General features: G+C 56.1%; 2 protein-coding genes and 1 long non-coding RNA gene across 3 annotated transcripts; 2 read left to right on the top strand and 1 right to left on the bottom strand.

The window, feature by feature from the left end:
* Positions 1 to 2042: 2042 nt before the first annotated feature.
* Positions 2043 to 5887, bottom strand: SHBG (sex hormone binding globulin). The gene is given in 9 exon segments (XM_015069476.3): positions 2043 to 2212; positions 2462 to 2669; positions 3612 to 3748; positions 3882 to 4044; positions 4282 to 4443; positions 4737 to 4926; positions 5093 to 5184; positions 5387 to 5493; positions 5748 to 5887. Coding segments are annotated over 8 exon segments (1173 nt in total). The 5' UTR covers positions 5459 to 5493; positions 5748 to 5887; the 3' UTR covers positions 2043 to 2063.
* On the top strand, positions 4815 to 6635 carry LOC106972502 (uncharacterized). Its single transcript, XR_001429859.3, has 3 exons — positions 4815 to 4951; positions 5714 to 5903; positions 6534 to 6635. It is a non-coding gene; the product is annotated as an uncharacterized LOC106972502 (long non-coding RNA).
* A 103-nt stretch (positions 6636 to 6738) lies between these two features.
* Positions 6739 to 9022, top strand: SAT2 (spermidine/spermine N1-acetyltransferase family member 2). The gene is made up of 6 exons (XM_027047538.2): positions 6739 to 6985; positions 7246 to 7297; positions 7418 to 7501; positions 7603 to 7707; positions 7884 to 7924; positions 8060 to 9022. The coding sequence occupies exons 1-6, from the start codon at positions 6914 to 6916 to the stop codon at positions 8225 to 8227; spliced, it is 522 nt and encodes a 173-aa protein (XP_026903339.1). The 5' UTR covers positions 6739 to 6913; the 3' UTR covers positions 8228 to 9022.
* The last annotated feature ends 2095 nt before the right edge of the window (positions 9023 to 11117 follow it).

Genomic DNA, 11117 nt, shown 5'->3' with positions numbered 1-11117 from the left:
AAGCACAGAAGGTGGAGTGAGTGGGTAGACCAGGCCTGGAGGCTGTGGGGTATCCTGCCAAGTTCCGGAAAGGTCCGCAAGGGTGGGGGAGAGGCAGGGGACACTGGGCAGACGCCGTAGGTGCCCTTGGTGGGGGCCTGGCAGGGTCTGTGTCGGAGCAAAGTCAGTCTTAATGAAAGAGTGTAGACAGCTCTGGATGGTAATCAGGAATCCTGGAATCTAGGACAGCCTGGAGAAAGAGAGGTTGGGGGCACGGTGTCCTGGACGGGGTGGGGTGCAGGGACGAGAGAAAAGCCAGCCCCGGGGAAGAATCCTCAGGGACAAAAATTCACGAAGCTGCCGCTCAGAACAACCCCTTGATGGGAACCCAGGTGTGTTTGCGTCTTTTAACTCTCCCTCCCCACCCCCCACTGGCTCACACCCGAGGCCCCCACGGGACTGGTTTCTTTTCATTATTCAAGTCTTTGCTCAAGTAACACTGCCTGAGAGAGGCCTTCCCTGACCACCGGCTAAGGCTGTCTATCGACTGCCGCCCTCTATTACGTTACAGGATATTATTCCCTTTATAGCACTAACCGCTCCCTGAAATGATCTTGCTTATTTGTTTTTCTTATGGGCCGTCTGCCCCTGCCCACCTCCCCCCTGCCCACCCCCCCACCCCCGCCTCCCCGCCAGTGTGAGCTCCACAAAAGCAGGCACCGTGTCTGTCTTGTTCATCCGGGCATCCTCAGCGTCTAGAACAATGCCTGATACGCAGTAGGTCCTCAGTGACTCTCGGTCGAATGGACATACCCAATGGCCCAGGTGGGCCCCAAACATTGCCCAGGGGACCAGAGTTGAATTTGGGCTTCCCGGCCATGCTGAGGACGCTCCAAAGGCACTCTGCCTGTGTGGCAGCAGCTGTAGACCAGCAAACTCGAGACTGGGAGGGTCCAAGGAGAAGCCTAGGCTGTCTTCCACCCCAGACACAGTCCTGGAGCCTCCTTACCCTGGGGTCACTTCGGTCCTGGCTGATCCCTGCAGAAGGGGATGACAGGTCCAATGAGTGAGTCACCCTGGCAACAGGGTGACTGGCAGGCAAATCATTTTAAGAAGCCAGGAGGCCGGGACACTGGGATCCCCATGGGTTGGGGGGTTGGGGGATGGGCTAACAGTCCTCGAGAGGAGAGGATGGAGAACAGGTGCCAGGGCTCCCGAGGGTGCCCCAAGTAGGGGTTGGGACACCAAGATTCTGCCGAGGCGACGGGAAGGGGCGGGGCGGAGGACTGGGTCACCACATTCTCTGAGGGCAGAGATAGTCCCGAATCTGTCTGTTTTTCCCAGCTGGGACCAGCATAAACCAGCTCTCCTTGAATGGAGTAGAGACGGGTTCGTCTGGGAAGGCAGCAAGGGGACGGAAACGAGACTAGGAGAGATGCCGGCTGCTTCGCCCTCTGCCCCACTCCCTTTTTCCTTCTCCCTGCTGCTTCCGCCCCGGTCCCCAGAACCCCTGCCCCCCTCCCTCTAGGGCTCTCCCATGCCCCCTGCTGCTCCTTCTTTGCACAGCAGTGGCCCGGCTAAGGGAACAGCAGGATTCCATTTCTTCCCTTCCTTCCAGGCCTCTCAGGACCAGCCTCCGCGAGGGGAATGCTAAAGGCCCACAGGCAGGAAATGCTGGGGAAGGAGGGGGCTCCTGGCTCCCAGAAAGTGACCCGTATCTGGTGCGCACATCTGCCTGTCGGTGCTGCTGAACTCCCAGGCTGAGAAGTCACGGCTTCCTCCTCGTCGGGAAGCTTGCCTGGACCCCCAGACTAGGTTAAGGCCCCTGGTCTTCAAGCTTTTACAATTCCCTCTACGGCGCTTATCAGTTTCCGATTATCCACTTACTTGTTAGTCTTTGATGGATGTCTGCCTCCCCCGGGGGACCTTGAGCAGCCAGAGGGCAGGAACCAAGGGGGGCAGGGGGAGGTTACTCATCAGTACAGCCCATCGCTCAGCGCAGTGCCTGGTACGTTGCAGATACCCCGTAAAGATGTGTCGAGTGAATGAACGAGTGACATTCAAGGGGATTCTTAGGTGGGGGTTTAATGGGTGCTGTCTGTGTCATTGCCTAGGCTCTGGGGACAGCTGTGAGTCCAGATGTTCTCACTTCTGCTCAGGGCCCGGTCCATGTCCAACTTCTGGCCTTGTGCCCAAAGGCCATCCAAGCAAAAGGAGGCCGAAGAAGCCTCTCCTAGAGGGAGGGGACACAGAGGGGTCATGAGGGCAGCTTGGACCCACAAAGCTCCTCCCCACCCCAGCTCTCTGACCTAAATTTTCTAAAGCACTTCCTCTCACTGGTCCTTTATCCCCTCTCTTCTTGTGGCCTTTTCTTCTAGGCTCCCAGAAGTTTCCTTTCCCTAAAAACGTGGCCTTGCCTGTCTTCTCCTCTCCCCCTAGCTGATTCCAACGGCGTGCTGAGGAGCGTGAACATCGCTCTTACCTGGCAGAGCCCCCAGGAAGAGGCGCCCCTGTGGCTGGACCCAGAGGTTGAGGAGGGAGGCAGGATCCAAGAGAGGCAGGGCAAGGATCTCCTTCTTAGGCCTCTGGCTCAAGACTACCCCAGACTCGCCCAGCTTCAGCTGAAGAGGGGGTCCCAAGACCAGAGGCAGATCCAGCTGTGGGCCCGACACAGAGGACAGCACCACTTTCTGCGGAGTGTGTGGGACAGGGACGTGACCGGGGGAGGAAAGAGCAAACCGCCTGGACCCCTGTGGCCCCACACCCCTTGCTGCCTCAGTCGGGCCTCTGAGCGGTACCTTCTGTCTACCAACCATTTCCGCCCCCTACGTGCTGCCCCAATCTTCCTGGCTTGATGTTCCATAAAACCACACCGATCCCAAGTAAATACGATCCAGGTAAAAGCCATTTGTAGGGGCACCTGGCTGGCTCACTCGGTAGAGCATGTGACTCTTGATCTTGGGGTTATAAATTCAAGCCCCACGTTGGGTGTAGAGATTACTTAAAAATAAAATCTTGGGGCGCCTGGGGAGGCTGAATCCATTGAGCATCCGACTCTTGATTTTGGCTCAGGTCACGATCCCAGGATCATGAGATCGAGCCCCGCGGTGGGTTCCTCACTGAGCATGGAGCCTGCTTAGGATTCTCTCTCTCCCCCTCTTGGCTCCTCTCCCCCGCTAGCCCATGCACATGCTCTCTCTTTCTAAAATAAATAATAAATCTTTAAAAATAAATAAATAAATAACAAATATAAATAAATAAATGCCATTTGCTTGCTGTGGGCAGTTTTTTTTCTTTTTTTTAATATTTATTTTTGAGAGACAGAGAGAGACAGAGACAGAGCATGAGCAGGGGAGGGGCAGAGAGAGAGGGAGACCCAGAATCCGAAGCAGGCTCCGGGCTCCGAGCTGTCAGCCCAGAGCCCGACGCGGGGCTCGAACTCACGGACCGTGAGATCGTGACCTGAGCTGAAGCCGGACGCTCAACCGCCAGAGCCACCCAGGCGCCCCTGGTCCGTGTCAAGATATGTCCCTACCGTCCACCTTAAGCTTTCCTAATATTGACAGTCTGGGGTCCCCCTTTCCCCCTGCCACTCCCAGGCTCCACTGAATACAGGCAACACCCCCTCTTACTTGATCTTGGAGCTGGAGGCTGAGCCAAGGAGGGTTTTCTGGGGTCCCAAGGGCAAGGAGGTGGCCAGAACCTGCTGCCAGCTGGAGTCCCAGGTCCAGAGAGAAGGCCCAGGGCTCTGCATGAGGCTGGGGGATGTCTGGGGTGGGGGGATGGGTGACCCTTTCTGAGGACTCAAGGCTGGGGACTCAAGGAAGGAGGCAAACTAGTGGTGGAAGGAGACAAGGGAAGGCAGACACAGGGTCGGCCATGGAGGGAAAAACCGCCTTTACCTTGGAGACTGAATTCTGCTCGAGTCCCACGAGGGAAGAATGTGCCAGGCTGGGACTCGGCAGCGCAGCTTCTGAGGCTGCTGGTAAGGGCAGACACCGAGGTCTGGGCCTGTTGGTCCAGCCAATTTTCCCGGCGCAGACAGCCATCCAGGGTGGGGACCAGCTGGAGCCGGTGCAGGGAAGGGAAGATGTGGGGATGTGGCAATCAAGACACGTGAACCCCTGTCCCAGCCTCTCCACGCTCAGTTTATTCTCCTCTGAGACACAAGCCTTTGGCCTCTCCCACGCAGCTATCATGCTGTCCCTCTCCTTTAAGAGTGTGGACTTAGACCCCCGTGGTCCCCTGGGCAGCAACACTTTACCACCTGGGGTGGGTTCCCACCCTTGTGCTGTCGGTTACCGGCAAACGGAGACTGGAGACAGGGAACAACAGTCCCCCCAGTGCAATCCTCACGACAGGCTGGACTTTGCCGGCCAGAGGCCCAGAGACCTGTCTCAGGCACAGCACCTCCTCCCCATCCACACTCAGCAGCAGCGAATCCCTGAGGACCTTCACTTCCACCTGCCGGACGGGGCGAAGCGAAGCTGAATCAGAGGCCCCCGGGGCCTGCCTCCACCGCCTTCTGCAGAGGCAGCCAAGTATAGCAGAAAGAACATGGACTTGTAGAGGCAGCTAGCATCCTGGGCTCACTCAGGACGTGAGCCTCAAATTCCCCTCTGAAAAAATGGAGACAAGAATCGCAACTCCATAGCGGTTTTGTTGCGGGTCAAATAAGAGGACGGTGGTAAGGGGTTGCCCGGAGACCCGGTTCTGTTCCCCTTCCGCAGGCCAGCGCAGGCCTGGACCTGGCTCACCTGGTGCCACTTCCCATCGTCCAGCCGGGGCCCGGCGCCCACCGTAAGCTGGGCCAAGTGGTTGCGCATTTGGATCTCGGGCCTGCCATCTTGAAGCCCCAGCACAAACCAGTCCTTCTGGGGGTTGGTATCGCCATAAAAAATCACTCCCTCTGGATCCCAGCTTCAAAGCTCAAAGGAGGAAGAGGTTCTGGAAGGACACAGAAGGAAAGATGGTGCGTGGGGCATGGCCTGTGGGGACAAAAGCGGGGTCAGGGATGGTGAAGCGGCGGAGAGGGAAGCAGGGAAAAGAGAAGATCCGAGGCATAGAAGGTAGGGTCAGGGGACCAGGTCAAGGGGCTATGTCAACCTCATACTTCCTGATCTTGGTGAAGTCAAAGGTCATGATGGTGATAGGCTCTTGTCCTGAACCACTGCTGAGGTGCACAGCAGGAGGGTCCTGGATCCTCTATCAGAGAGAGAAAATAAACAAGGTAGGAAGACACACCAGAGACCCAGCGACGACGGCAGGAGAGACACAGGCTACCGCACGAAGAGGAGAGGAAGGAAGAGGCCAGAGCCGAAGGGTAGCTCATTTCTACGCACACACGGGCTGACACACCTTGTCCTAATCCTGCACCTGGGTAGAGAGACTGTCTCAGGGCCCTTACCTGGTGGCCGTGAGGTGGCAGCGGCAGCAGCAGCAGCCCCGGCGATGCGGCCAGTGGGCCTCTGCTCTCCATAATGGGCCGCGGTCCTCTCTGTGGCTCAGATCACCCTGGGGAGAATGTGTTGGGGACAGGCAGTTGGTGTTGGGTTAAAGGTTGTCCCCGGGCAGGGGCGGGGTGGAAAGAAGGGGGGCAGGAGACTGGGCACTCACCCTCCGCCCCCTCTGCGGACAAATCGGGGGAGGGACAGGGCTCGTCCACTTATGCTCCCCCTGCTGGGAAAGTGTAGGAGCCAGGACAGATACCCCATTTTCCCCTCTCCTCCTCTAGAGCCTGACCTGGGTCCCCGAAGTCTTTTGCCCACCTGAGGAGGCTGCCTCCCCAGGCCCGAGGTCCAGACGCAGTCCTGCCCTGCACCCCAAGCAGCATCCTCCATCAGAACAACAGCGGAGGGGCGCCTGGGTGGGTGGCTCGGTGGGTTAAGCCTCCGACTTCGGCTCAGGTCCTGATCTCACCATTGGTGAGTTCCAGCCCCACCTGGGGCTCTCTGCTGTCAGCCACGGGCTGTTTGGGATCCTTTGTCTCCCTCTCTCTCTGCTCCTCCCCCGCCTCAAAAATAAATAAACATCACAAATAAAAAAAGAAGAAGAAAGCAAGCACTACAGCTGAAATGTGGAATACCAAATATCTAGCTGGGTGCCTCTGCACAAGTCCCTCCACCATGGTGCTGTAGTGTCCTTGCTGACAAAATGTGAAAAATAATACCTACTTTACGGGGTGACTGCGAATGACGATTCATGGAGATCATGCAGGCACAGGGCCTGGTATCTGCTCTGAGCTCCTCCCTCACTATCTTCCCAGGCCTCGGAGGCTCGCCTCAGCGGGGAGGTACCGTCCGGGAGGGTGATTTAGTGGCTCCTAAGAAGAGGCCCCGTCCGCCGCTCCTCATTATCTTACCACGTACCGATAGAAATTCATCACCCCCTCCCTGACCCGTGTTGAAATACCACTGTTCCCGAGGGCAGGGCCACTCGGAGCCACTCAAGACCCCTAGGAAACAGCTCTCACAGCTGGAGCAGGGGTGGTGGCGGTGGGGGGGACTCGGGGCCGGATGGCAGGTGACTTTTGATCCATGCGGTTTCAACCACAGAGGCTGAACAGCACCACGGGACGACCAGCACCCAGGCAACCACAGCGAGGGAGCCCGCAGTCCAGCCTTGACCCCTGCCCGGGGGCCCAGTCACGGGGCTGGCGGTGGCGGGGGGGGGGGGGGGGGGGCGGGAGTGGGGGGGTAGGGCGGGGGGGGGCGGGGCGAGCCTGCTCTGCCAGCTGATTGGCTGGCGGGGGCGCGCCCGGGGCAGGGTGCGGGGCGGGGGGGAGGGGGGCGCCCACCACTCCCGCGACCGCTGCCCGCGGCGCCCCCGGCTCTTCGGGGCCGGTGTGTGCGGGCCCGTTCGAGAGCTACCTGCTTTTTAGCCGCGTCTGCGGAACGGAAGGGAGGGTCCCAGACTTCAGTCCCAGACGGTGGGGATGGCGATGGCTTCCGTGCGGATCCGACAGGCCGAGGAGGGAGACTGTGGAAATATCCTGAAGCTGATTCGGGTGAAGGCTGCGGGCCGGAAACCGGGGGCCCGGAGAGGGCCCCGGCAGCCTGGCCGCGGGTGGGGGCGGGGAGGCCAGGCTGCAGCGGGAGGGGCGCGCCTGGGGAGGGTGCTGCCCTGATCCAGCCTCTGTCCCCACGCCGGGACCCCCTGCCCTGATCCAGCTCCTGTCCCCACGCCGGGATCCCCTGCCCTGACCCAGCCTCTCTCCCCACGCCGGGACCCCCTGCCCTGACCCAGCCTCTGTCCCCCACACCCTAGGAACTAGCCGAGTACGAGAAACTCTCGGACCAGGTGAAGATCAGTGAGGAAGGTGGGGGCCCAGCACCGGCATCCTGATGGAGGCTGGGGAGGAGGTAAGGGATGGATGGGTTCCCAGGCCAGGCACACACCCAGGCTTTTTCTCTCTTTCCCACGACTCGGATCTCCGCAGCCCTGAGAGCAGACGGCTTCGGAGAGAATCCTTTCTATTGCTGTTTGGTGGCTGAACTTCTTCCCGCCCCCGGGGAGCCACAGGGTAAGAACCCTGGGACCTGGGAGGTTCCCCTCGCCTGTCCCTCTCAGAGGTCTCCCTCAGGGGCCCAGAGGCCTGAGCCCTTTTTTTTCTCTCCTTCTCAGGGCCCTGTGTGGTGGTGGGCTATGGGCTATACTACTTCATCTATAGCACTTGGAAGGGGCGCAATGTTTATCTGGAAGACATCTATGTGAAGCCCGAATACCGGGGTACGGGGAGTGGGGGGGGGGGCAGAGGCTGAGGCTGGGGTGGTAGGAAATCAACCCAGACCCACCAGCATCCCCTGCCTCCTAATCCCAGCCTTATGACCTTTTCAGATCCCCTTCAACTGAAACAATCTTTTTTGTTTTGTTTTGTTTTTTTGGTCTCTTTTCTCCCACAACAGGTCAGGGGATCGGTTCCAAAATAATCAAAAAGGTGGCTGAGGTGAGGAGAGGGATGGGGCCACCAGGCGGGTTCTGGAAAAGCAAGCATGTATGAGAGGAGCCCAACCCCCCTCGGGTTGAATGGTGAGGAAAGCTTCCTTTTGAGAGAAAGGCTAAGTGATGTCTTCTCCCACAGGTGGCCCTGGAAAGGGGCTGCTCCCAGTTGCGTCTCACAGTCCTGGACTGGAACAAGGGGGCCATGGACTTGTACAAGGCCCTGGGTGCCCGAGACCTGACTGAAGCCGAGGGCTGGCACTCCTTTCGCTTCGAAGAAGAGGCGATGAGGGAGTTGGCAGGAAAGTGACGCCGTTCCTTGGGCATCTCTGTCTTTGGCCTCCTCCCTCCCCACCTGCCCAAGCACTCCAGACAGAGGCCTCCCGGAAGGAAGAGAGGTTGGGAGCCGCTCAACCGGAAGGACAGAACTGAGAGCAAAACTGAGGGAGAGGCCCTTCCATCTCCCTGTTGAGGATGAGAGTTGCTGAGTCCCGATGTGGTGCTGGTGGAGGAGGAGTTGATGGTGCAATAAAGCTCCGGCCACTTCAGGACCCTTCTCGAGTGCCCTGCTCGGTGAGGCTGCTGCCCGGGGGGGAAAGGTGGGCCCAAGGTGACTTTCGCTCACCCTCCGTGGGCCAGAGCCCTGGCTCCGGGCTGTGGAACATGGAGAAAAGAAGAGCAAAGTGCCAGCTTGGCACATCAGTCTTGTTGGTCACAGTTGGGACTCAGACAAAGGCCTCCAGTGTCTGAACTGCACGCTACAGGACGCAGGAGTGAGGCTGGCCCGCTGGCTCAACATTTGGAGCAGGATGCCACCTGCTGGTGGTGTTTCGGGGGCCCTGGGAAGGACCACTGGCCTCCACTTAAAAAAAAAGTCTGCTCAGCCTGCTAGTGCTTTTTTTTTTTCCCCCCAGAAGTCACAAAGTCCGTATTTTCAGTTCAGCAAAACCAAAGGACCCGGGAAACAAGGAAGGAAACGAGCTTACGTCCTACTTTCGTACTATCTTATTACACAGATAATGCGGGTTCGTTGTAGAAAATGTGGAATGTTCGCGTGAAATAAAAATAGAATGCGTAGGGGCGCCTGGGTGGCCCAGTCGGTTGAGCATCTGACTCTTGGTCTCAGCTCAGGTCTTGATCTCAGGGTTGTGAGTTCAAGCCCCATGTTGGGCTTCACTGAAAAAGAAAAAAAAAAAGCAGAATTTGTAATCTTACTTATATAACTGTTATTAATCCTCTGGTATCAACTCTTTAGAATTTTCAATGCCCATACATACACATGAGTAGTTAAGTGAGTAGAGGTGGGATCGTATACTTTCCAACAATATATCAGACCCATCTCCCTGTGCTATTAAACGTACATCCGTCGTCACTTTTGTGGGTGGCATATTCTTCTTTTTTTTTTTTAGTTTTTTTTCATGTTTATTTATTTTTGAGAGAGAGAGAGACAGAGTGTGAGTGGGGGAGGAGCAGAGAAAGAGGGAGTCACAGATTCTGAAGCAGGCTCCAGGCTCCGAGCTGTCGGCACAGAGGCCGACACGGGGCTCGAACCTATGAACTGTGAGATCATGACCCGAGCCGAAGTTGGACAACTAACTGACTGAGCCACCCAGGCGCCCCTGGTGGCATATTATTCTTTTTGTTGATGAACCATTGGTCATAATTTAGACACTGAATGAGGGCAGGCAAGTAACATAAATGTATAAATTGTAAGAAACACAATCTCTAGACTTCTACGGCAATGTAAAGAATTGAAGATCTGGGGTGTCTGGGTGGCTCAGTCAGTTGAGTGTCCAGCTCATGATCAGAGGTCAGAGGTCATGATCTCGTGGTTTGTGGGTTCAAGCCCCATGTCTGCTGTTAGTGCAAAGCCTGCTTCGGATTTTCTCCCTCTCTCTCTGTTCCATTCTCTCAAAAATAAGCAAACATTAAAAACAAAAACAAAAGGTTGACGATCCACCTTAAAATCTAAATTATAAAAACAAAAGAGGGGTGCCTGAACAGCGTGCAACTCTTGATCTCAGGGTCGTGAGTTGGAGCCCCATGTTGGGTGTAGACATTACTTAAAGATGAAATCTTAAAAAAAAAAAAAAATTCAGCCAAAGAGAACACATCAGGGGCTCAATTCTTCTTGAATGATTCCAATTTGGGGCCCTTCACACCAATTTAGAGCAGATGGGCCTTAGGACAATCTTGATCAGGAGATAATGAAGCTGGTCAACCCCTTCCCCAGATGGGAGCCAGAAAAATCCAGTCTCCTATGGCTCCTTGGCTCATCTCAATCTGACAGGATTTATATCTTTTGAACGTGATCAACTTATCTAGTGATGGGGCTGTTTTTCAATGTCAATTGCATTAGAATGCATCCTTTCTGGAGAGATGCATAAAGAGAGTGTAGTTGCTTCTGAGGAAGGGGTCTGGGTGTCCAGGGGACAGATTTTCCCACTTGCTACTTCAGATTTCCTGAGTTTTCTGCCATGCCAGCTTTCACTTCTTTTCCTCCTCCTCCAACTCCTCCTCTTCCTCCTCCTCCTCCTCCTCCTCCTCCTCCTCCTTCTTCTTCTTCTTCAAACAAAAGGATACATAAGTAAAACTCAATGCAGGGGCACCTGGCTGCCTCCGTGGGGTTAAGCGACCAACTCTCGATCTCCGGTCATGATCTCACCGTTCGTGGGTTCGAGCCCCACATCAGGCTCTGCCGCTTGGGATTCTGTCTCTCCTCTCTGCTTCTGCACTCTCTCCCTCTCTCAAAATAAGTAAATACATTTAAAAAAAAAATGTTTAATGCAGAAGAAAAGGGCATAAACTAGGAAACGTAACGTTTCCCAAATTTCTCTTGTCCCCATCTTGTTTTGCCTTTGCTTCTTGGTGTTCACGGTTTTCATGTTATTCTCTCGGCCAGTCTTGGCAGGATGTCTGTACTCCAGCATCGCTCTGTGCTGCAGCTGCAGCCACAGCCGGCCTTGGGTTCCTGCCCACTCATCACTGTTTGAGCCTCCTGCGAGGTGATTCTGTTAGACGTTGGGGCTGATCTGTATGAGGTGATAAGGCCCTGGGTTCTGGCCATGGCCGGGAGAACAGAGGGGAGGGCACTGAAGAGGAGGGCTTTTTAAAGGGAGCATTGAGAAAGCATCATTAAGACAACTCTCAAATCTGTCAAACTTGCACATTGCTATCACCACTCTTTGAAAGTTGCCGTA

The sequence above is a fragment of the Acinonyx jubatus genome, chromosome E1, assembly GCF_027475565.1.
Source record: "Acinonyx jubatus isolate Ajub_Pintada_27869175 chromosome E1, VMU_Ajub_asm_v1.0, whole genome shotgun sequence".
In the NCBI taxonomy this organism is placed as follows: domain Eukaryota; kingdom Metazoa; phylum Chordata; class Mammalia; order Carnivora; family Felidae; genus Acinonyx; species Acinonyx jubatus.
Note: the sequence above shows the minus strand (reverse complement) of the source record. Positions and strands in the feature narration are given on the sequence as shown.

Excerpts from the sequence above, each read along its gene's own strand:
- SAT2 (XM_027047538.2), top strand. The coding sequence starts at position 6,914 with ATGGCGATGGCTTCCGTGCGGATCCGACAGGCCGAGGAGGGAGACTGT. Across the intron at positions 6,986-7,245 it reads ATATCCTGAAGCTGATTCGG|GAACTAGCCGAGTACGAGAA; the intron begins GTGAAGGCTGCG and ends CCCACACCCTAG. Across the intron at positions 7,708-7,883 it reads TGTGAAGCCCGAATACCGGG|GTCAGGGGATCGGTTCCAAA; the intron begins GTACGGGGAGTG and ends CTCCCACAACAG.